The sequence below is a fragment of the Aotus nancymaae genome, unplaced genomic scaffold (assembly GCF_030222135.1).
Source record: "Aotus nancymaae isolate 86718 unplaced genomic scaffold, 86718_ANA_hifiasm-v0.15.2.pri h1tg000058l, whole genome shotgun sequence".
Classification (NCBI taxonomy): domain Eukaryota; kingdom Metazoa; phylum Chordata; class Mammalia; order Primates; family Aotidae; genus Aotus; species Aotus nancymaae.
The window spans coordinates 21,540,109-21,566,599 of NW_026988472.1; the positions used below are offsets into that span (position 1 = coordinate 21,540,109).

Below are 26,491 nucleotides of genomic sequence, written 5' to 3' on the forward strand. Positions count from 1 at the left end.
CTTCACCTTGTCTCCTCTTTGTCCCCCACCTCCCCACGTGCTCCCATGAGGTAAAATCTACTGTAATCTTGATGTATAAGATTCCAGGCTTTTCTGCTCATTTATATGAATAAATAAATGTATAATTTAAAAAAATTGTAAATAATATATATAATTCTGCAGATTGCTCCTTTTATGGAACAGTATGCCTTGGGGATTTTTTCATGTCAGTATATACAGACTCACCTTGTTGAGTTTAGCTGCCATATTTTATCTGTGGTATGGATAAGACACATTTTATTCATTTTCCTATTGATGAACACTTAGGTAGTTTCTACTGTTCCACTCTTACAAACAATGCTGCTATGAATATCTTCGTACAAACCTCCTTGTGTTCATGTATCCATTTTAGAAGTAGGATTACTGGGTTATAGGATGTATACCTTTTAAATCTTAATAAATAGTATTTCTTCTGTAATTTAAATATAATACTTTGTTTTAAGAAGAGAAAACAATATTCTTAAAAATAGCAAGTGACTCTCATGTACAGATATGCAATGTATACATATAGAGCTAAAGAGATCCTGTGCCAGCTCTTAAAATTATTATTCTAAAATGGAATTCATTGTGAATCACAACTTACTCCCCAAAAAACATAACAGTCATACACACTGGGCCTGCTGTTTTTGGCATGCTTGGGATATAATACCCATCGTGCTCTTTACATACACTTATGGGTAGTGTGTGTGTGTGTTTGTGTGCATGCGAGCGTGTATGCGTGTGTGTGTTGGCACATGTGTGCTGCATAGAACTTGCAACAGGGCTTCTTCTAGATGACCGTCCTGAACCACAGCAATTTCTGTGGAAGTAGGAAGAAAACTGATTAATGTAAGAGATATCATGGATTTGGAATCCCCTGGAAATCATGACTGGTAGGTCTAGGCAACCAGGCAGAGAGCAAAACGAAGGCTATCATAATGTTTAGTTTCTTGTTTGCTGAGCTGAATGAGGTTTATTGAACTATCTAAAACCACAGGGAGCACTGTTCACTGAGGTCATCTTCGTCGATGCCCATAGCTTTGTCTCTCTGCTGCCAACAGCAGCATTTGGTAAGGTGTAAGAAGGCCTGCATTCTAGTCCTGGCTCTACCTCCAATTGGCTATGTAATCTTAAAATAATTATTTCACCTCTCTAAGCTGCACTTAATTCATCTATAAAATGAATAAGACCTTTTTTTACCTTTAATATCATGGAGTAAAAACTCTAAATCAAGAGTTGAACAGATATTTAGATATCTCTTACACATACCTAGATCTTTTTTCTTCAACAGTACATGTTATAGGGGTTTACAGAATTAAAATGGGGTGAATAGAAGTGAATCCAAAGAGGACATAGATGCTTCCAACAAGTGAAAGCCTGAAGTGGCAGAGTTTGGGATGCCCAGACTCATAGACTGGAAGGCAGTGGAATGAGAAAAAATCATCATAGAGTCAAAGAATCCCAGACTCTAAGGTTGCCTATACGAACCGTCCAGCTTCAGCAGATATCAGTTGTACAAACACACCTGCCAGATGTCTACGAAAGGAGCTTATTTGTGGCCTGGACTAGGGGGGTGTCTTCCATTCTACCAGTCCCCTTTGATGCTGAACTCAGAGTAAGGCAGCACAGGCATGTTTCATGAAAGAGAGACATTGGAAGTTCTCTGTCCTAAAACACACGCACATGCATTGCACACAGATGTATGGTTGGTACAGGCTTTGAAAGATATTACTTTGAAATTATTATTTTGTTTTCTCATCTTCAAAGACTTTATCTCTTCCTGCAGTTTAGCCAAGCTGCCACCAGGGGACAGAAGGATGCTATTAGTTGTCATTTTCACCCCCTACCCGAGATGTATAGTCACAGAAATTGAGTTTTTTCTATAAAACGAATGCATTTGCTAAGCTGTTTAAATTATGTCAAACTTTAAACTCATCACACTGGAACCACATTTCCCAGGTCCCTGAAAAACAGCAGCAGTCTCTGGTTTCTTGTTTTAAGAGAAATCACCAGAATTCCAATTCCTCCTGTTTTCTTACAGTCTCTCAGCTGTGTCTCATTTGGATTCCTCGGTGGCCCTCCCAAGGCTTCTTTTACCTAACTTCTCAAGACTCATTCTCCTTCGCTGGTCTCTTTCCACACACAACATGGGGTTAGGTCAGTAATTGATTCGGTAAATATTTACTTTGTGTTCGTTGTGTGCCAGAACTATTCCAGGCTCTCGGGAAACAAATAAAACTTTTCTGTCCTACAGTTTACATTCTAGTGAAAAGGCAGACAATAAACAAATATGTTCAGATGGTAATAAGTGCTATAGAGAAGTAATAATAAGACATAATGCAGGAGAGGGAGATAGGGAGTTATTCAAGGAAGGGATGGTGGCAGGGCTGCTATTTCAGATGGTACTGTCAGAGCATATTTCTCGAATAAAGATGACATTTCAGCTGTGACCTGAAGGAGGTGAGAGAGCAAGCCATATATTCCAGGAAGTTGTCGGGGCGGGGTGGGAGGGGCGCAAATGTAAAGATCTTAAGTGGCACTAGTCTCAGTATATCTGATGGGCAGCGAAGTGTCCAATGTAGCTGGAATTCAGTGAGAAATGGAGAGAATGATGGGAAATAAGATCAAACAGGTGACGAAGAATCTGATCTTCTAGGACCTCTCTGTGAGCTGATGCAGTTCTGACAATTTTGAGCAGAGGATTGACATGGTCACTGTGACTGTAGTGAGAAGTGGGGGAGAAGGGATCATATTCTGGAAATGGTTTGAAGGGAAAGTTGATAGGATTTAATAATGAATTGCATGTGGTAAGTGTGAGAAAGAAGAGTCAGGGGTAGGCTAAATATTTGGCCTAAGTAAATGGAGTTTCTATTTACTGGGACAGGAAAGACTAGGGGACAGGCAGTTAAGTAAGACAAAATCTAGGAGAGTATGTGAGTGGTCCTGAAAGCCAGGTGAAGAAAGTTTTGCAAGGAGGAGGGAGTGATCATCTGTGTCCTACACTAATGAGGTGGATGACATCCCCTCTATCTGTAGCTGTTGCTACAGGTGTTACCTGTCTCACAGTCTCGCTGACCTTGGTGTGGTTTTCTACCATGTCAGATACTTGGGTTGGGAAAGGGTCCTCAAGTGTTAGAGACAGTTCCACATGATTTCAAAACACAATGGTCATCTCTATTCTGTTCTCGGTTCCCAGTTTCTTGGAGCTCAACTAGATAACAGACAACTGAACTCTCATCCTGCATCAGCGGACAAAGGGACACACTACTCAGTGCTACATTCAAAAGGCTCCTCTCCACCACACTCTGTTCATCTTCCAGAGCAAAGTCTGTGAGGGGACTCCAGCTTTTTCTATTTATAGTGGTTCTTTTCCACCTAGGATGCTGTCTGGAGTTGAGCATCTACCTCAACTCTCCCATACACATCCTAGGGTGTCAAGCAATATTGCCTGCTTCATGGCCATTAAACCCTGTGTCCAATCTATGCATATAATCCCAGGCACTCCAGGACTCACAGTGGCTCTAGACATACAAGCTGTACTGCACTAAAGTAAAGAATCATGCCTTAAGAATTTTGTTGAGTAAATGGAATTACTAAAATAGAGACATGTTATTCTCACCCAATTTTTAGCTGTTTAACATCATAACATAATTTTGCTTTTATATACTGTCACTAATTAAAATTTTAGATTTGAAATTATTATTCTCTTCCAAGATCAGTTTTTGAGATAAACTACCCCTTCCTCCCATCCCAGTGAATTTTGTTATCTCCATTCATTTACCATGACTCTTCATGAATATTCTATGAAGGTATAGAGTAAGCTTGGGGGAAACACCTTGTCCAGATTCAAGCCCTAACTGATTTGTTTCTTAGATGCATGACACTGGGAAAATTGCTTAATATCTCTATGACTTAATTTTCACTCCTAGAAAGCACAGATAATAATTGTTGTGAAGATTAAACAAGATGTGGCATGCAAAGTTCCAGGCACACTGTAGAAGCAAGAAGATAGAACCCATCTTAGTCTGGATACATAAGAAAGAAAAATGTTGGCCCCAGTCAACATGCAGTGATCCCATAATGTAACAATAAATAAGCTTTAGTTGCTTTAAACCATTGAGATTTTGGGGGTTGTTAATTCAGCAGAACCAGATGCTGACTAACTAAAACAGAAATTGATATGGTGAGTAGGGCATATTGTAACAGAACTTAAAATGAATGACTTTGACAGAGTGGTAGGTTGGTGGGTGGCAAAGAAACATATTGAAGGTTGAAAAGTTGAAGATCCCTGTTAAGCAGAGGCAAAGCATTTGTTATAAATGTTGCCTGTAGTCACTTGGGAAGAAAATCATGTGCCTATTAAATGTGTAGATTTGTGGGGAAAAATGGAAAACATAATGCTAGTAGTCTGTTGTTTACTGTTAACTGAAAATTGACTGGCTTGCCAGTAGAAATGATAGAAACTTCTCAGTATCAACTAAAATTTATGGACTTTGCACACAATGCCGTGATAGGTTGGAAGAGCTTTGAGATGGCCCCCTTGGCAGTAGGTATATTATCAAAAAGTGAAGAAGTAAAGCAAAGGAGTAAACACAAGCCAAATCATGAAATCTCTTTTCAACCACATTAAGGAGTTAAGTCTCTTTCTTGAAGCAGCAGGAAGGCTTTGAGGGTTTTTGAAACAGGGATGACATGAGTGGCCCAGTAAATGAGTATCTCATCAAAATTTGGAAGAGGCTAACATCTTGTACATAATATACATGCACAAATCAGATCATGTATAATCTGAATTAAAATATTCAGAAAGAACATAGCACACATAATTATAAAGTAAAAATGAAAATTTCCTTTCACATAACCCAAATTCCTCTTATTTCCCCAGATTATCATATTGATACTTTGATGTATGTCTTCCCAGATCTTTGATATGCACCCAATCACATGCGTGTGTGCGTGCCCCTATGCTCCCATGCATACACACACACACAGAGTGTTGTTTTGCAACAGGAATAGAGTCACACATATAGATCTAACTATATGACTATATCGCATGTATTCCAGTGTGTAGATGCGCTATAACTTCTTCTTTTAATTTTACTTTAAGTTCTGGGATACATGTGCAGAACATGCAGATTTGTTACATAGGTATACATGTGCCATGGTGGTTTGCTGCACCCATCAACTTGTCATCTAGGTTTTAAGCCCTGCATGCATTAGGTATTTGTCCTAATACTCTCCTTCCCCTGACTGGCCCCAGAGTGTGATGTTCCCCTCCTATTTCCATGTGTTCTCAATGTTCAACTCTCATTTACGAGTGATAACATGCTGTGTTTGGTTTTCTATTCCTGTGTTAGTTTGCTGAGAATGATGGCTTCTAGATTCATCCATGTCCCTGCAAAGGACATGAACTCATTCTTTTTTATGCCTGCAGAATAGTCCATTGTGTGTATGTACCACATTTTCTTTATCCAGTCTGTCATTGATGGGCATTTGGGTTGGTTCCAAGTCTTTGCTATTGCGAAGAGTGCCACAGTAAACATACCTTACACTATAACTTCTTTTTTTTTTTTTTTTTGAGACGGAGTTTCGCTCTTGTTACCCAGGCTGGAGTGCAATGGCGCGATCTCGGCTCACTGCAACCTCCGCCTCCTGGGTTCAGGCAATTCTCATGCCTCAGCCTCCCGAGTAGCTGGGATTACAGGCATGCGCCACCATGCCCGGCTAATTTTTTGTATTAGCAGAGACGGGGTTTCACCATGTTGACCAGGATGGTCTCGATCTCTTGACCTCGTGATCCACCCAGCTCGGCCTCCCAAAGTGCTGGGATTACAGGCGTGAGCCACCGCGCCCGGCCTATAACTTCTTATTGATGAACAATGAGAATGTTTCCAGTGCTGCAATAGATAACTATGCACATCAAGAACAGTTGTAAAGCTGTCTCCAAACTGAGGTGTGCACAATGTATGACTCTATTTTTCTCTAACAAAGTATAATTTCTCTTTTAAGCACCCTCTATTATGTGGCAGGAAAACTAATCCCAGTCTTTTTAGGATTATGGCCTTACTGCCACCCATGAAATTTGAATCATGGTTCCAGAATCTTATACAAGTCAAGAAGGGTGGGTGGGGATCTTGGACATAGTGTCATTTGTCCATTTTCCCTATCAGATCCAGTGTCTTTCAGCTACTTCTGTGACACATCTGAGCATGTGAAATTATTTCTGTGAAGTGTCCCATGGTCATATCTACATAAACAGATGGCATAACTTTTTTCTCCCTCAGGTGTGGTCAATATTCCACCCCTTCTATTGTGCTTTTATGTTGTAAAGATTGATAAATGTACATTCTATTTTTTAACCATAGCTAAGTCTTCTGTAATTTGTCTGTTCATTAATTCTAATACTAGATAACCAATACACATTACATTACTATGAAATACATCTTTTCAACTTTCACCTGAGTTGTGTGCTAGGATTATTTTTCTTTCTCTATGAAACTAATGTCATGACTATGCCTCTGCCTCCCCAAGTGTTGGGATTACAGGCATGAGCCACTGTGCCCTGCTTTAAAAAGTTCTAATTAAGTGCCAATTTTCAGGAGCAGATGAGTTGTATGGTTCCATAAGCATCAAAAATTATCCAGCATGTCTTCTTAAAATTTCATTTTGTTTTAACCAACTTCAGGTAACAAATCTGCCAAATCATGTTAGTAATAATTAATCAAATTGATGGACAAATCAGTTGGCCTCTCCCTGTGGTAGTATTGTTCCTACTGTAGTGTGCTACCTCAGGAATTCAAAGGGTTCAAATTTCTCAAAGGTGTAAAGCAGAATCTTTAAACAGCCCCCAAAATGCAAGCTTGCTCTAACTTGCTCTCTAGGAAGAATTACAGATTACATCTGTTTGCCCTGCCTTATCATTTTGAGTTTATACAACCTGACAACTCTCAGTAACGTTTATCTCACGTACTATTTGTTAGACATGGTGCCATGCAGCAGGGCACAGTGTCTCATGCCTATAATCCCAGCACTTTGGGATGCTGAGGTAGGTTGATCACTTGAGCTCAGGAGTTTGAAACCAGCCTGGCCAACATGGTAAAACTTCGTCTCTACTAAAAATACAAAAAAATTTAGCCAAGCATGGTGGTGCATGCCTGTAATCCCAGCTACTGGGGAGGCTGAGACAGGAGAATCACTTGAACCAGGAGGCGGAGGTTACAGTGAGCCGAGATCGAGCCATTGCACTCCAGCCTGGGTGACGGGGTGAGACTCCATCTCAAAAAACAAAACAAAACAAAACCAAAAAATAAAAAAGGAAAAGAAAAAAGGAATTACAGTTTGAATATAATTTCCAGCAGAACTTTGAGTTTCTATGAAACTTCCCATGGTCATATCTACATAAACAAATGGCATATCCTTTTACTCTCTCGGGTATGGTCTCTGGTCCATGGGCCTTGGTCCATTGTCTTCTAGTTTCCAGTATTGCTGAAACAAGTTTGATTCTTGCTACTTTATGGCTTAGCTATGTTTTGATTTGTTTTGTTTTGCTTTAATATTTCCTTCTGGAGGCTGTTGCAAATTTACTTGAACCTTTTTATGTTCTGAAATTTTGTAATAATATGTCTAGTCATAAGAAATTATTTTCAATGTCCTGGCTGCTCTGTGGACTCTATCAGTATGATGACTTGTATTATTTCCCTCAGATAAAGTATCTTATAATTTCTGACACTTTTCTCTCACATGCTATTTCTATACTCTCTTTCTGAAACTTCCATCAGTTGGATGACAGACTTTACTCTTTTCATTCCCATGTTTCACTCTTCTTCTTCTTTGTATCTGGTATTTCCATGCCTCTAATTTCTCTGGAATTCTTCAGGGTAGGTAGGCATCTTCCTGAGCCTTGTCCCCTTCCTCACATACTTCTAAATTTCATTTCTTTCAACCTAGTTCATGATTTATCCCTTCTCTATCAATTATCCAGCTTCCAGGAACATGGCAAAAATTTTTTATTCCTTGATGGTCCTCTTTTATTCTCTTCACATAGGTTATACCATTATTATTATTACTTTTATTTTTTGAGACAGTGCCTCGCTCTGGCACTCAGGCTAAAGTGCAGTGGCACAATGTCAGTTCACTGCAACTTCCACCTCCTGGGTTCGAGCAATTATTCCTGCCTCAGCCTCCCAAGTAGCTGGGATTACAGGTGCCCACCAACATACCCAGCTAATGTTGGTATTTTTTGTAGAGACAGGGTTTCACCATCTTGGCCAGGCTGATCTTGAATTCCTGACCTCAGGTGATCCACCTGCCTTAGCCTCCCAACGTGCTGGAATTACAGGTGTGAGCCACCGCACCCAGCCACCATTATTATTATCATTATTATTATTATTAATTTTTATTTTTTGAGATGAAGTTTTGCTCTTGTTGCCCAGGCTGGAGTACAGTGGTGTGATCTCGGCTCACTGCAACCTCCACCTCCCGGGTTCAAGCGATTCTCCTGCCTCAGCTTCCTGAGTAACTGGGATTAGAGGCACATGCCATCACGCCCGGCTAATGTTTGTATTTTTAGTAGAGGCAGAGTTTCACCATGTTGGTCAGGCTGGTCTTGAACTCCTGACCTTGTGATCCGCCCACCTTGGCCTCCCAAAGTGCTGGGATTACAGGCGTGAGCCACCGCACTCAGCCCCATTATTATTTCTAAAATGCCATTTAAGAGTCTTCAGAGAGAGAGAGAGAAAGAAAATTGCTTGGGATCAATTCACCACCCTGAACGAGAATTGTCTGAATTTTTATGATGTAGTTGAATCTGTGTTCTCCATGTAGCTTGTGGGTTTCATGAATGGTTAACATGGCTGTATTTTTCCTATATGTTAGACATGCTTTGGATTCATTCAGCCAGTTTAATATTTACTAAGTGAAGGGTTTATGGTTCGTTGCCAACTCAACGCAATAAACACCACCTGCAGCGGACCTTCATCTAGCAGATCAAGACTTCCTCATTTCTGAAAATAACTAATTGAGTTTTTAAACTCAATTGAGACAGCAGAATGTAAAACAGTTGTTTCTTAGTATAATCTGTATTTTCCACTTTCAGCTGAAGATTTTAAAAATTATTTTTAGAAGAATGAAAGTTTATTTTGTTAAGTTTTATTACTGTTTTATTGTTTTTCTTAAAAAAAATTTTAATGCCTCAAATAAGATGTATTTTGATTTTCTTTCCCTCCCTTTTTAAAAGCAACCTAGTTCTTTATTCTTATCTTTAAATGCATTTTAAACAAATGTTTACCTATTTTAGGCACAGAAGGTTCCTGCACTAGAAATGAAGACATACTAATAATACTTAAGCCATCTGAGAACACCATGAAATGAGTCATTCTCAATGGCTACCTTCAAACTTAGACAAAACTCTTAATTATTTTGCATAAACATTTAGGCGGGCTTAACTTGAATTAACCCTTTTGTGAATGGACTGTTAATACTGTTAATATCATTGCCAGATTGTAAACTCTAATTGATAGTCTCACTCCTTTAGGTTCTAGTCAGTACAATGATCAGAGAAAAAGTTAAGTATACATAGCATTTGTTGAATAAACATGTGAAGCGAATGAATGAATAAATGCAGTACAATGATGCTCTTAGGTTCTATTGAGACATATGGAGCTCTTTTCCTCTTACACTTAACTGGCCCCTAGCTGCTATGCTTTTAAGTGTTTGAGTGTGCTTCACGGTGTTTCTTTCTTTGCCCTTCCTTAGGTTCTCAGATGTCACTTGTTATCATTGTGTGTGTATCGATCTCTAGAAGTTCTTCTCTCTTAACTTGCCACTTCTCATCAACTATGACTTTGGGACCAAGATGACTAAGCTAGTTATGGCAAGTATACAAAAACTCTGAGTGAATTTCTGACCAATTCTGCCATTGTTTAATGTACTGTTTTTGGATTTGAGCTCCATTTTGGTTGCCCAGACATTGTCCTCACACACTTACCCACAGTTCATACTGCTATTTCAGATAGTGAGATAGCCAGATAGCTTATTTCTACATGAATGGAATGACACGCTATTTATTGGAGTAGAATTGAAATAAATTACCTGTATTTTCTAGATGACAACACCTTTGATCTGAGCCCAAGGACTTTCATACTTTCAAAACACGGATGACTCCACATAATTTATGACAATTCAGAGGATATGGTATTTTACTCATAGCAAAGCTAATGTATTATTCATGGCAATCCCCCAAAAAGAGCTATGTGGTATTAGCACAGATACAATCACCTACAGCTCTCACCCTGAACCTGTCTCTCTCTTTCAACAATTTTTGATCCCATTTACATCAGTGGTTTTGTTATATAACGAACTACTCTAAAGTTAGTGGCTTAAAACAACCATCATTTCATATTTCTCATGCATCTACAGGTCATCTCGGTGGTTCTGAGGATGTGAGCTGAACTCACTTATGTACCTGCAGTCACCTGTGGATGGCCTGGGCAGTTTTGTTAATCTTGGGCTCTCTCTCACATATCTGGGGTCTTGGCTGGGACTAGTAGGCTGACTCTGCTCTGCCCCATAGATTGCACCCTTGAGCAGGCTAGCCTGAGCATTCTGTATGGAAAAAGCAGAGGAGCAAAAGAGAGAAGAGATGTATGCCAGGTTTCCTGAGGCCTAGACTCTGGAACTCACATATCACTTTTGCCACATTTTATTGGTCAGTGCTACAATAGCACTTTGGTGTTATTACATACAATTGGTCAGTGTTACAAGAATAGCCCAGATTCAAGAGATGAGGAAATGGAGTCTTCATGGTGGAAGGAACTACAAAGTCACACTGCAGAGGATGTGGATCCAGGGAGAAGTAGAAAATCTGAGCCAATTTGCAATAAGTTCAAGCATTACTGTTTTAAAAAACAATTAAAAAACACTATTTATTATAATATTCCTTATCTTGCTTTTCTATTAATTTGGTTACCATTCATTTGTTTTACATTTTTCCCCAATTCCCATCCTTTAAGATATACAATATCTTAAAGAGGAAACAAATTTCTCAAAATGCATTTTTATATTTACCAAAAGGAAAGGAAAGTTTTCTGATTATTTTCTATAAAGAAAAAAAGGCAAAAACTCATATTCTTAAAGGCCGTTTTGCATCTGGGTTTCTTTGTGAGTTGGACATGGTCAAACTTGCTGTTGCCTTCAATCTCAGTAAAGCCATAGGCATGTTTGCCCCAGAAGAATAAGCACTGGGTAAGGAATGCAGCAGGAAGTTGATAACACACATATATGAGTGTGATATTTTAGCTGCGAGTGATGCAGAGCCCCCACCTGGAAAACAGGATGATCAGATAGCTGTGCTGACCTCCAATAGCTTGGTATGGAATAACTCCCATGTTAATAGTGTGCCCTGGTGGTTTTCGGCAAATGCAAGCACATTGGCTATTCCCAAGAGATGTTTAGGTAACACATTTTTTTTTTTTCTTATCAATCAACATAAGGATTTCTAAGAATTGCCTTGGAATCTCTTGGAAATAACAAAGGTGTTTCCATTCCTTATACCCTGACTTGCCCTCATCTGATCAGAAAAAGTCATGCTTAGTGTTTTCTATGAGCATGAGTAGGTTAGTGATTTTATTATTACTGAATTGGGTATTGTATTACTGAAAAGAAGAAGTAATATCTAGCAATCAAGGGATCTAACATCAAATCTTGGTTATTTCTTTATGATCTAATGTAATTTTAAGATTTATGAAGATCTTTTGAACTTAATTTCTTATATAAATCAAGTTTGCTATCTTTGGAGCAGTCCTCTATGAAGGATGAAATTTCAAGATATGATATTTTGTGCTGTTTTCAAAAGTCAGAGAGGCACAGTATTCATGTCATTAGTTCTTCAGAGTAAGATCTAGAAAACAAGCTCACAGTGGCCTCTGCTCATGAACAACCTTTCCTAGTATTTTTTAAATCCAAGAAACAGTGTATTTCATGATTTAGTTTCTCATTTCCTTGAAAATTATGAATCTATTAGCAATAAGCATTAACTGAAATATCCAATTACTTAGACTACCTGATTCCCCAATCACTACAAGAAGATAGTAAATACTACAGGTTTAAATGAACCTCAGGCCACCTGGTTGATCGTTTTTCCAAATTTAAAAAATCTCTAGTGGTTATATTTCCCAGCCTGTGTTAGCACTTTGTTTTTTGCCCAATCACATTTATGGTTGAGAAATTTAGCTTCTTCCTCATGCAATCTTATTAGACACACACATACACACATACACACACACATGCACACACACACACACTATGGGCAATAGCTGGCCATTCCCTGAAAGACAGAAATTGTTTATAAATAAAATAAATACAAATGAAAAAATAGACTTAATAAATATTATTGAGTCACCGTACAGTCTTCTTTTCTCCAAGTAAAATAATTCCATTTTTGATAGATTCTATTTTATCTTAATTTAAAAGTAAAAATTAGCATGAATCAGGTTAATCAGTGTTTCTAAACCAAGATACCAAGCTACTTAGATGACATAAACTAGAGATTTATGTTATCACTGTTACCCAGCTATTCTTGGTGCATAATTTGTACCTAGCATAATTGCTTTTAAAATATCCTTAGTTTTTGGCCGGGTGTGGTCGCTCACGCCTATAATCCCAGCACTTTGAGAGACTGAGGTGGGTGGATCACCTGAGGTCAAGAGTCTGAGACCAGCCTGACCAACATGGAGAAACCCCATATCTACTAAAAATACAAAATTAGCCGGGCGTGGTGGCACATGCCTGTAATCCCAGCTACTCGGGAGGCTGAGGCGGGAGAATTACTTGAACCTGGGAGGCGGAGGTTGCGGTAAGCTGAGATGGCAAAGAGTGAAACTCTGTCTCAAAAAAAAAATCCTTAATTTTTTATACCTAATCTGCTAGTGTAGTATAAAGCACATGGAGTTTGTCCCCAGAAAGATGTGGATTGAATGTTGACGTACTCACCCACTAGTTATGGGACTTTTGCTTCTCATTCATCTTCTTTCAGACTGTTTTCTTGTCAACAAAATTGGGATAAAATGGCTACCTTGTAGTGTCGCTAAGGGGTTGACTAAAGTATACGTAAAATGTTTGGCATAGTAAGAGGTGTTTACTCAATGTTGGCTATTTCTATCATTGCCATTTATTTTAGGTAATGTCCTTTCCCTCCACGGCAGCACCCATTGACTCCCACAGGAACATGCCATGTCTACACCCCTATGCATTTCCTGAATGGTGGAGATTATAACTGGTTGACTCATTTAGAACAATGGCTATCACAGAACCACGAGCATATATGACCACAATTGAACTTGATGACACTCAATTGTGAAGTTAGAACATGAAAGTTCAGTAGACATGGAACAAAGAGGTCATGGTTTTGGGGCTTCTTCCTTTCTGAAATTCTATCTATGAAATTAAGTTGCATTCCCTTGTCCCTTATATCAGTGTAGTGAGGATCACCAGTATTTAGCACAGAACTTAGTCTTCAGCTTTCACTTCCCAAATCCATAAACCATGAAGTGTTTGGCATGTCATATACAAAAACACAGAGTGTCTAAACCCCTCTGGGGCAGAGAAAATCATTGCTAGCTGAATTTACCCGTTGATACAAAGATCAGTAACACAGACACAAAGAAAGCTGATTAATTTTAATAGTTGAGCACAGTTTTAAGAATTCCCCCTAGAAATTATCTCCCAAATCCCCCCAGAACTATTCACATACAAAGTCTACAAGTATTCAAATTTCACAACCACAGTTGCAAAAGCAGAACTAAGAAAAGCCTTCACAGTCTTAAGATTAAAAACAATGCTTCATGATTCTTACAGTACCTGTTACTAAATGCTAAATACTAAGTGCAAAAAAAGAAAAAAATAAAGCTGTGCTGGCAGCTGGCAGATGGCGGCTTGAGAGAAGAATAAAGAAGGAAGCTCTTATAATGACAAGCACTTTTATACTCATTTTTTATCTCATAACTGGATAACACAGGGCAGATCTCTCTGCTTTCATAACTTGGTTTCGAAGATAGAAAACCTTGGAAAAACATTCTTGGAGCAACAAATGAAGCTGATTTTACTTATGCACATAGATTAGAAAGGGACAATATTCTCAGACTCCTTATAAGTGAGGTACTCACTCCAGTTCATATTTTGGTGTAAAGAATTGAAGCAATAAACAGAGCCCGAGTCATACTAATAATGCAATAGTTATCTATTGAATAGATGAACTGATACCTGAGGTGCAGTGTGAACAACCTGGACCTAAGTGTCTCTAAGCAGAAACCTTCCTGGTACATTTCAGAAAGGCTATATTTGCACAGCAGGCCATATTTGTCAGACCTACTCTCAGTGCCCCGAGGATTCTGGGAGACCAAAGGAACAGAAGTATGACAAAGAACAACTGAGTTGTTATTTAGTTCATCCTAGTCCCCTGAATAATCCCCATGAACATCAAAATTTGTGACCAGATTTTAAAAGATTCAGTACTATAGACAATCAAAACAACATGAATATGTGTATACCTCCTTCAATTACATTCAACACATACAAAACTTTAGGAAATCTGGGGCAGGGAATGATCAATATGAGACCCCCTTCCCCTCTCTCCCTTTTGCCTTTTTTATTTTCTCTCTTTCTCATTCTCTTTTCTTCTTATTTCCCTTTCCTCCCAAACCAGTCTCCTGCCCTTCCCCCAGCTCTTTCTATTTCTTCCTCATTACCAAAACTTAAAAGTTCTAAATATCTGTGGTTCCAAGGGGTGGCACAAGTAAAACTGGTTTTAATTCTGGGAAACGGGAGCAGTTCTAAGAAAAAAATCCCTGCTCTTGGCCACACTAACAGTAATTTATGGACTCTTGAACATATGTCCAGAACATTCTATTAAGTGTGAATTTGATCTCTGTATAGAGATTTTAGTTTTTGGGATGTTAATTTTAGGATGATGATGATGATATAATACAAATGAACCATTAGTCACACAGATGTGATCCGTTTTGTGTGTGTATTTAAGGAAAACAAGGGGTGGGTGCTATTTAAAGCAGATTGCCATATCAGATACATACTTGTCACAATTCTTAAGTTCAATATTCATAAGGGCTAGCTGGAGAAAACCATTTTGGGCAGGAAATCAGTCTGCATTTATTTTATAGCATAAGGAGCAGGACTAGATAAGCCAGACAGAATCATGGCAGGAGATTAATTCTCCACCTCCAACCCTCTTGTTTTCATGCTTCGGTAAGAATGTGCAGAACCCTCCAGGACATCCTATTGGTTAGTATGCTTAGCCTATTCTTTACCCTAGGGAGAATCGGATTCCTTTGGTTTATAAGAGTAACAGAAGTTATTTCTTTAGATAATTCTGTTTAAGGCTTTAAATTAATTCTATCTTGGCATTGTGTGGTTCTAAGTTCAGTCATTCATTCATTTAAAAAAACCTTACTTGAGTATCCACTCTCTGCCAAGCACTGTGGTAAATGATGAATATTACATTATCTCCAATCAATCCAATATTCTCCTGTAGAAAGAATATCTGCCCCAGTTACCCTGCTCTATTAGTAAACTGGAGTATGCTCAGATGTCAATACTGTCACTATTAAGCGTTGAGACACTCTCAGCATATATTATTTCCTAATGATCTGGAAAATTTCCTTCAATATGATATTAATGATGACAAAAATGACACTAAATGGAAATACATAGCTACTCCTTGGTTTCCTTCTTCTTTTGAGGAAGATAAAAACTGATTTTGAGGATTCTGAGGCAGCTCAGTATTATGGGAAGAGTATCAAACCTGGAGTAAGATGGGCTAGATCTGGTCTCAGCTTCGTAATCTTAGGGAGATTACTGAAACTTTCAATCCTTTTCCTTTTGATTCTAAAATTGAATCCAAGAATCTTTGTCCTACCTGCCACTGACATTACTGAGAGAAAAAAAATGAAATAATGTTGTAAAAGTGCTCTCAAAACCATAGGGCTCCATATAAATGAAACTTACCACTATCAAACAATCTTTGACATTCCTTTAAGGGAAAACCATTACATTACAGTTTCTTTTTCTCCATTTCTAAGCAAGGGATATTTATATTATCAATTAGCATTATTCGAGCATTTGGCAGCACAACCCACATTTATTTCCTCATGGAAGAGACGAGTTAGAAGTTTTCCTTGTTGAAAATGAAATGCACTCCCCGAGGGCCAGACTCAGAGTTGGAGATGCTCTGTTTACTGAGGGTTTCAGCCAAGGCTTCAGGTCCACAAAGGAAAACTCCTATTCTGGTACTTTTGGGAGAGAAAAAAAAAAGACAATTTCAAGCTTTGGGATGAGATGTCGACAAAGCAGGTAGCGGCATTTCCTGTTAATCTGTGGCCCCAGGGCAGAGTCCCCTCTGCTCCTTTGTCTTTTCCACAAATAGCAAAGAGTTCATATTGCTCAGAGGGAGTGTGGTTCAGTCTGTTTGTGTGAGCAGCTGGATAGTTGAAAAGGTAGTTGACTTCCTTGGAAAAATAAAATCCAACCAATGGAAGTTTTGGAACTTTTATCACAGAGAAAATGGGGGTGAATTCATGAGTCTTTGGGCTACTTTCCTTCAGGGCTCTGTGCCCCCTAAACTCTCCCTGGCATCTTGAAATTAGGATCAAGCCAACTATGCTAACTACTTGGTGTGGCTTCATTTCTCTAAATTTTTGAATCTAAAGCCTTGTTCAAAGTGTAGTTTCTGATCAGTAGCCTTGCCATAAACTTTTTAAAAAATGCGGATTACCTGGCCCTACCCCAAATTTTCTAAATCAGTATCTGCATTTTGAAGAGATTCCCCAGGTGCTCTGTATGCTCATTACAGTGCAAAAGGCAATAGTCTAAAGAGTACATGTATGGTGATCTCTTGAGTTTCTCAGGGGTTCTAGCAAGATAAGGGATCCCCCTCAAGGTTTTAGAATGACTGAAGTTTTAGTGAGAGCAGAAAGCACCTTGAGACATCTGTTAACTTAAGATTTTAGACCCAGAAGCTATAACTAAAAGTGGAGACAGTGTCTTCTTAACAATAAGTGTTAATTATATTGAATCTTTAAAAGAAGTAGTTACATTATTGAAATTTAGTAGACAAAGGAAAAGAACCAAGCTGTGGCCCTACTTGGGACAAGCAGGTTGAGAAAGTCTGAGAGGGGCACCTGGGAAACTTTTTAAAATAACTCTCCAGTAATGTTTATATAATTTAAATATTCCTTCTTAAAGTTGAAGATACCTGGGATGTATTGTTGGACATGAATTCAACCTTTATATAGTAATATACATATCTGAGTTTCTAAAATATACAAGTTTCAATATGGATGGGAGCTGCTGCTTTAGGCAGACACAAGCCTCAAAAACATCTTGGTGACAGACTGCTTACTTAGGGTGTTGACTTGCAATTGTCTTGAATTCGTTATCCCAGTTGGGCCGTCCATACAAAGTCTTTTGTTTCAGGCCTGTGATCACATCTTTCTCCTCATCATGGTGCACAGCAAAGTGATTGGCCTGCAGAAAAGGACATGAATTCAGAAAAAGACATGCTGTAAAACCACATACAATGTATTTACGTAATTCACAAACTATTCTAACCAAGGCACTCTGCTGGATGTTAAAAGGTAAACAAAGATGAACAAACTGGATCTCTCTCAAGCAATTTACAATCTAGAAGGGGAGACTTTGAAGTACAAATATAAGTAATCCCATATGTCGAACAGGGTGTGATGAGAGTCATGAAAGAGGCACAAGTATCCCAATAAGAACAAAGAAGGAAGGTGCAGTGGAAGAATACGGGAAGCTTTAGGGCCACAGGATTTGAATCAGGCATTGATGAATGAGTAGTGTCTCATTGTTTTTCTCTGTGCTCTATGTTTGACTTTTGCTCTTTACCGTAATATACTTCTACTCCTTTGGGACAATTACTAGGAGATGTAACAATTTTAGACTAAAATGCAGCAATACTTTGGTTGCATAATGAGACGTCAAATCAAGCCTAAAGCTAGTGTGTCTATGTGTGCGTGTGCGTGTGTGTTCACATGCTATTTTTCTGCTACAATCTAGGAGGCTTCAGTTTGAACAACAGGTATTTTTCATAAAAGTGGTTAATTAAATTTATTTTTAAAAAGTAAATAAAATTTTGAATTCACTAGATGGATAATGGGCATAGAGGAGGTTAAGAAAGGTGGGCACTCTGATTTAATAATTCTATGGAGATCAGTTTTGCAAAGCTAAATAATTACTTTTTCAATACAAATAAATTACTGATTTAAAAAAAAAAACCTGTGCCTGGCTTTTTAAATAACAAAACAGTAAAGCAATTTATATACTATAGATTTTTTTCCTGAGCTTTATTTTTATCAAAGTGTTTTTGTTGTGTTTTTAAATTGCAGAAGTGACATTTTGAAACCACTTTTTTTCTGGAGCAACAATTTTTATGGTTATGTTTCCCTAATCCATATTTGCCACAAGATTCCTTTAAGACTTGGAGAATCTGTGATAAGTAGTATGTCGAAACCCAAATGGGAATTCAGTCTTCACAGTGACAGGGTCCACATGGATTGCCCAGGGTTGCGGAACCAATGTCTGTGAATACCCAGCTGCTATAGTCTGAATGTGTCCTCTCCAAAATTCAGATGTTGCCAATGTGATAGCATTAAGAAGTGGAGCCTTAAAAAGGTGATTAAGATATAAGGATCATCCCTTATGAATGAGTTTAAGGGCTTTGGAATATAGTCGTCACACAGTATTTGACGAGCCTGCCCTTTTTCTTGCCACTATGTAAAAATACTGTATTTCTCCCACCCAGAAGATGCAACCTTTGCTAGACAACCAAACCTGTTGGTGTCTTGATCTTGGACTTGACAGCCTTCAGAACTTTGAGAAAATAAATTTCTTTTCTTTATAAATTATCCAGTCTCGGGTGTTTTGTTATAGCAGCACAAATGGACTAAGATACCAGCTAAGACACTGGAAAGAAACATGCAGAGACTCTTGCCTTAGCTTCTCATTCATGGCGACAGCTTATGCTGTTTCCAGGCTAAGTCATTAATGTTTGCTTATTTACACAGATGTTACCCCTCCAGGAATCATTGACTTGTTTCAGGGTTTGTCAATCTCAGCACTTTTGATATTTGGAACTGTATAATTCTTTGTTGTGCGGGGCTGTCCTATTAATTGTAGGATATTTACATTGCCAACTGTCTCTGGTGTATGTCTGGGCTGAGGGAACAGAGCGAAATTGTCCCAGTTAAGAACTACTGACTTACTTTATTATAGTGGTCTCCAAACATTTTTGAAAGACCACTCTCATTGTACACACACATACACACACAAACACACACATGCATATGTATCACCTTCATTAGATATATATTAATTTATTTACAAATGATAATAATGAACTACTGGGAGATGCTGAGAGTGCAGGCTCTGGCACATTCTGTCTTTGTCACTTATTTGTTGGGTGCTCTTAGGAAAATAACCTAACCTGGTCTGAGTTTCTTCATCTGTAAAATGTGGATAATAATAGGAGCTACTTCATAGTGTTGGTGAGAGGATAAAATTATACGATCTATGTAAATAGATATATAAGAATAATACCTGGCAATATACATGCATAATAATTATAAATGTAGTAAGTATATTGTAAAACATGCAAAAACATGTAAATTAAATGATTTTATAAATACATATATACATATAAGTGTATGTGATACATATATAAATACATAATAAAATATACATGTATATACAGAATCCTTTATATACTTAAGCATGTTATATATACAGATGCTCCTCAGCTTACAATGGGGTTATATCCTAATAAAACCATCATCAAATTGAAAATACCATAAGTTTAAAATGGATTTAATACACCTAACTTAATAAACATCATAGTTTAGCCTAGACTACCTTAAATGTGCTCAGAACACTTATATTAGCCTACGATTGCACAAAATCATCTAACACAAAGCCTATTCATAATAAAAGGTTTAATACCTCATGTAATTTATTGAATACAATACTGAAGTATGGCTTCTACTGAATGAATATTGCTTCCACTTCGTTGTAAAGTTGAAAAATAAGTTGAACCACTGTAAGTTGGGGAGTGTCTGTTTTACACACACACACACATACACACACACACACACACACACACACACAGAGAAAGTTAAATTTCCCTCCCATAACCCTGTACATCATCTCGTCCACCTGGTTTCAGAGTGCGTGGTGGGAGAATTGCCCTAATAATGTCAAAGCGATGGCTTTTATTCCCTTACAGGCTCCTTGGCTTTGAATCTACTCCGAACGGTTTAAATATATTGTGAGGATACCGAATGAGAGTGAATGGACTTGATCACTAAATCCACTAAGTGTACTTAGAAAAAAAATAGTATACAAGACACACCAATAACCAAGGGGAAGTCCATAAGTCCTGTACACTATGGGAAGAACCTGAGCGTTGGAGTCTTGTCCTTACCTGAGACTCATCCCAGCCAGTGAGGTAGATGTTGTAGCTGAGGAAGCCAGCATTGTTCCTTTCCTGCATCTGGCTCTCCAGCAGCTGTAGCAGGTCTGCAAACCACTCAAAGGCATGTGTGTCCCGGCACAGCCAGTAGAAGTAGATCTGAAAATGCGGTGGATCATGAAGCAGATTATATTTGGTAGGCCCTATAAGCATTAAAATGTGATTTCTACTTTCTGTCCCTTAAACTTTTTCCTGATGCTCAGAGTGCCTAGAAACATAGATTCTCAGGAGGTTCTGAACATCTCACAGGCTAGTTTACGTGATCCTGCTCTGGTCTTCACGCTAGTAGGGCAGTAAATAACTAACTTGACCTCAGAAATATATAGCTTAAGAAAAAACTATTAGCCCACCAAGTTTCCCTCTGGGTCTTCTCTTACTCTCCCAGAATCTCTGGCTTCCTTTGAACCTCTTCTCAGAAAGTCTGATGGGATTTAGACTAGGAGGGACTGCCACAGAAATTCTTCCCTGTCTGCTACTGCCAGACATTCATGAGTTTTTAGGTGAAAAATAAGGTTGTACGCACATCCCCTCCCACATGGAAAAGAGGTACAAGGAGAATGAAAAGTCAAAGTAGGCTTAACGTCCCTATTAGAGTTTATCTTTTCAGTTATTAGAATGTTCTGAGGTTTATTTAGGATGCCCTTTATTCCACAATAAAACCAAATTTATAGGTAACCAAAAAATCCCCTGTGAATTGATCCTGAGGAGATATCATAAGTAGAAATTTCAGGTCTCCTCTCCTCCCTTTGGATAAAAAGTATTGGTGGCGGGGGGAGGGGGGCTGGAAATGGAATCAATCTCAATATCCAACACAAGATGAAAGAAAAATTATTCAATATCCTCTCATTGGAACATGAAGGGATCATTTAAAATCATCATTATAAAGCCTGTGAAGACATTGAAAAAGACTTCCTATAATACGTTTTTTAAAAGCAGGACATGAAATTATACATGCTCAATACATAAAACTTTCTAAAAATATGTAAACGTGAAAATATTAGAAGAGAATATACAAAAATGATAGCTATTAAATTGGGGCTGTGAACACTTTTCCAACTTTCTTTCTTCTGAATTTCCAGCAGCACTATACAGATACAATATTTTCCCTTCACTAATAGGCCTGCTTTTCTAGAAGCACATTGGACTTAAATAGTCTTTTGAAGAAAGGTCTGTCTCTCTCGAACCACCGGAAGCTTTTCTTCACTTCCCATGGTCTCTGTCAACCTCAGCCCTGAAAGCACTTTCAGGCCTCACATGGCAGAGTATGGTGACCGCTTCAGGCCTTCCAATAAATGAAAGGACTTACCTTTTTGAGCTTCAGATTGGTGGCGTTATTGCAATATTTATACCAGACTGACTTGAGAATGGATGCGAAGGGTGTGACTCCAATCCCTGCTCCCACTAACATCACCACCTCATAGCTGAACACATCTTCACTGGCAGTGCCAAAGGGCCCATCAACAGCTATCCTGAAGGGAAACGGGGAGGAGACAGTTACAGAGATGTCTTGTTCTTCAGAGTGAGCTGGGACACCTATGATTATTGGGGATGTGAAATATGTTAATTCAAATTGGAACAATGTATCTATTAGGTGCTTCTTTCTATGAAGTAGCTTTCAAGTAACAAAACTTAGTGCCAATGTTGGGTTTGGAAGTAAGAAGAGAAATATTTGGGTAACCAAAACATTTGGTAACTCAGCACAAGTATTTTTTTTATCTCCCCACCCCACTTCACACACAACAAACCCCCCTCCACACACACCCTATCTCTTGCCAGGACATCCCATTTGAAATTTTTGCACATGCTGCACATTGAAGTGAGAATTTGCCATATCATAACATTTTGTAGATTTAATGTCTCCACTTTTTATTTGTCTATTCATTGAGTTATTCAACAAACTCTCAAACCTTTCTTTAGCATCTGCTAAGTGCCTGATATCATTGTTAGGCATGCAGGGAAAAGGAGGCAAGGGGGCTAATATATGGCATTTAACCTCAAATAAATTATGCCAATTAAAATTTAGGAATATTTTTGATATACTATAATTTTATTTGTTAGGAAAGTTAATATAACTTGGCTTTGACCTTTACATATTTAAAGGAGTTTGGGGGCATTTATTTCTAATATTTGATTCAAAGGTTTCACAGTTCACATAAGATTTATAAAAATATGCATGAACACATATGAAATAGTGACCACAGAAATAGTTACCTATATTCTTAGAACCTGTGTGTTTTCTTGGAGACTTAGTAAAACATGGAGAAGAAGGAGCTATTTAGTGCCATTTTTCCTGAACTCATACACATTGGTAATATGTACTTTGTACTCACTTAGGTAGTTTCCAAGCATCTTGAAACTCCTGCTTATCACAGCCACAAGCATTGAACAGCCCCTCTGTCCAGTCCCCAACAATGCGGATATGGATACTAAAGAAGTCTTCTTCAGGGGCAGAGGTCAGTGTGAAAGGGTGCCACTCCAGCTTGGACACCTTGGGGCACTTGACAAAAATGTATTGTCCCACTTCCATCTTGAACCCCTTCTTCTTCATCTGTAGCTCGATGGTTTTGAAAGGATGAGTGACCACCTGTAGAATAAAACATATGTCTGGAAATGACATTTTTCCTAAATACTTGCCTTTTTAGTGTCCATGTGGATAAAAAAAACTGAGCTAAATTGGCCCATCTAGATCTCTGCTTTAGGGCCAACAAAGCAGTTCCTCCAGCAGATGTGTCTGTCACAGGGAATTGCCCTCAGTTGTAGCCCATTACCAATGATGGGCTGACGAAGGAATACTTAGGCCCAGTTCCTTTTCCAAGGGGCCATCTCAATTCCAGCATTCCCTGTAGAATCAGCTGAGGCCACAGTTGCAACTAGAAACAGGGTCAGCTTTTCTGTATCCCCATTTCTGCCTTCTTACTTCCTTTCCAGGTTTATCTCCTACAGATTGCCTTAGAAACCTTCTGCATGCAGTTATTTCTCAGTCTTTACCAGGGAATCCGACGTAAGCAATCAGCCTATTGTGATTTTTTTCCTCTCAGAAGTGAAAAAAGGTGCTAAAAATTTTTACAAAAAGTGATGTTTCCTGCTCAGCCTTCCTAACTTCCCAGAGGATGAGAGAGGGCCTTAGTATTAGATTAGTGCAAAACTAGTTGTGGTTTTTGCCATACAAGTAATGGCAAAAACTGCAATAACTTTGCACCAACCTAATAGCTGGCCGGAAGAAGTAGATCCCATTGGCTAGTTATGTAGCAACATTCTCCAAACCAAGCCTAACTAAGCCAGTCTATCTTTGTCTTGAATCACACCTTGAATCTGCCTGATTCCATGCATTACTTCTACATTTCTGCCTACCTGGGGAGTACGACATGTATTCTACACACCCATTGCCATCCTCATTTGCCTATGTACACACATGTTTATAACAGCTTTATTCATAATAGCAAAAACCAGGAAACAATCCAAATGTCCATCAACTATTGAGTGGGTAATTTTTTAAAAAAACAGAACATAGTGAAGAGCAATAAAAAAAGTAATATGCTGTTTATTTAGTGATTCCTAAGACTTCTAGAAGAACTTTATATGTATAACTAAAGACAAACCAAGGGACATCAAAATAAAGAAAAATCAATAGAAATAAAATAGCATAGCAGCTTCCTAACGTTAACTGATATTGCTGGGCTTTTCTCAAACGGGGAGTTGTGGAAGAGTGGGAGATTATTTTTTTAAAAAATTGTCAAACGTTTCCAGATCTTGTGATTTAAATGCATCTTACATGTTAAAGCTATAACCAACTTCCCTTCTGCTATGAAATAAGGATTTGTAAAGCTTCATTTTGAAAACAGAAAATTAAAATTATGTTGAAAATTGTTTACCATGTTGTAATTTTGTGTGGTGGAAGCAATTTTTACCATATTGCAATTTTGCTATCATAGACACAAATGAGATGTAAGTAAATAAGGGGACAGCATTCTCATTGGAATACTTTTGGATAACATCTTGTTTCTCATACTTATTTATATGAGAACAGGAAAACAAGTTTTCCTTAAAAGTTTGTTTAAGAAAAATACTTGTCTGGTTCAGTCATCTCTAGTCTAGTAAGGGAAATTTTGCAGCAACTCTTTTTGCTGATTTGTGGGATTATTCTTATAATACAATATAAATGTAAGAAAAGGAGAACTGTTGTGGTTTCCTATATTTCAAGACTTCCAAATCCAGCTGAACTAACTTTACTATGATCCACCACAGACAGCAAATGAGGAAAGATAGATAGGGTGGAGGACAGGAAGAATTTGTGTGTTTAGCAAAAATAACCCATAGTAGGGTTTTGGCAAATACCTTTTGAACTGAGTTGAATTGAATTAAATCTTATTTGCTAAAGATATACTTTCTTGGTGTTTCCTGAAATTATAACAAGGAGTTCCATTTACATTTATTAAGTTAGATATTTATTTATTTTGTGATGAGAAACAGATTAGCATTCAGGAAAATCCACTCTAGACTTGGAAACAGGAGACCAAATTTGAGAGGCAGCTTAGTTACTAACTTGTCTGAAATTTGGGGCACTTCTACTTTCATATAGATTATTACATATACAGCACAGAAAAGGTGGTAGATAATCTGGAAAACCTTCTCAACCTTTTGGCATCGGAAAATTTTAAGACTCAATTTATGCCCCTTTAAACTCACTTCTTTTTCTTTTCTGCTCTTAACTAACCAAATAATGCCTCTGTGCCCTTCCCCTACACACACACACACACACAAACACACACACACACACACGGTGAGTGGGGGAGATTCATGCACACAAACAACTTGGCTTCATTTTAACATCGAAAATGGTAACTTGTAGTTTCCCCAGTTAAAGGCCCAAACATTTGACTATTGAGCTAAGTAAATTGAAATAAATTGTAGGTCTTCTCTCTGCTGTAACTTTAATTAAAATAAACTGAGTAAAAGATCACTCTGACCAATGCTATAGAAAAGTTGGATAGACTTGTCTATGATACAGTTACACACTGACCACTAGTAATTACTAAACCAATCAATACCTTGGTGATGACCACCTTCTGTTGAGATCGCCAAAACCGCACCAACCTCTCACAGAGATACAGAAACATGGGACCTACTATCCATTTCCAAGTCTGTAATCAGAGCAAAAATGAAAATGAGATGCATAAAGTGGTAATAGATAACAAAATATTCAGAGGGGGAAAATTTCAGAAGCCAAGTTAATCTTTGTAGGCTTGCTTAAATATTTGACATTACATAAATACATTTTTTCTACAATGGAATATATGGAAATATCTGAAGCTAAGATAATTTTGAGCCAGTAAAAGTAAACATTCTCCTTAGTCACATTGGGGAACTGTACTGACAATATAAAACTTTCCCAAGAGGAACTGCTCACAAGAGTGGGATTTCCCCTCAGTGTTGCAACTACAGTTGCAATAACCCTATAACAAAGCAAGGTTGGTTTCAGAATTAACATTTCTCTAAAGGATAACTCAGCAACACAATATTTTTAATGCAACATTGTGATTGCTTTCTCTTAGCTATGTAGTCACAGTGACAAATTTGCAAGATGACAGATTTTATGCAAGACTTTGGCTGTTTCTCCAATATTCTGATAAATTCTGGGAGTATGCAATGCACTTGCTGAATGGAGACAAAACCAGAGCTTTTCAGACTTTAGGTATCTCTTGGGTCAGAACATGCAGTGTTTCAGAACACTGGAATTACTCTGTAGCATCGTTGGTGGTACAAAAACATTGAGGCCAAACAGATCCATCCCGAGATGCAGCCAGCTGGATATCTGGTTTAATACCTAAAGTAGCAAAGAATTTTAGAAGGCAAGATTATCTAAAAGATGACTTTCTGGGATGTATTCTAACAGAAAAAAAGAGAGTGCTTCCCATCGTCTCACAT

The 26,491-nt window shown here is 38.1% G+C and overlaps 1 protein-coding gene across 1 annotated transcript in view; it reads right to left on the reverse strand.

Moving 5' to 3' along the window:
* Nucleotides 1–13,673: 13,673 nt before the first annotated feature.
* LOC105714209 (cytochrome b-245 heavy chain) overlaps nt 13,674–26,491 on the reverse strand; it is a 33,766-nt gene continuing 20,948 nt past the window's right edge. Inside the window, exons 8-13 of the mRNA XM_012448106.2 lie at nt 25,615–25,707; nt 22,897–23,150; nt 21,873–22,035; nt 20,519–20,665; nt 17,423–17,547; nt 13,674–16,313 (exon numbers count right to left, since the gene is read on the reverse strand). Coding sequence (XP_012303529.1) covers nt 16,187–16,313; nt 17,423–17,547; nt 20,519–20,665; nt 21,873–22,035; nt 22,897–23,150; nt 25,615–25,707 — 909 coding nt within the window. The 3' untranslated portion in view covers nt 13,674–16,186. The remainder of the gene's footprint in view (nt 16,314–17,422; nt 17,548–20,518; nt 20,666–21,872; nt 22,036–22,896; nt 23,151–25,614; nt 25,708–26,491) is intronic.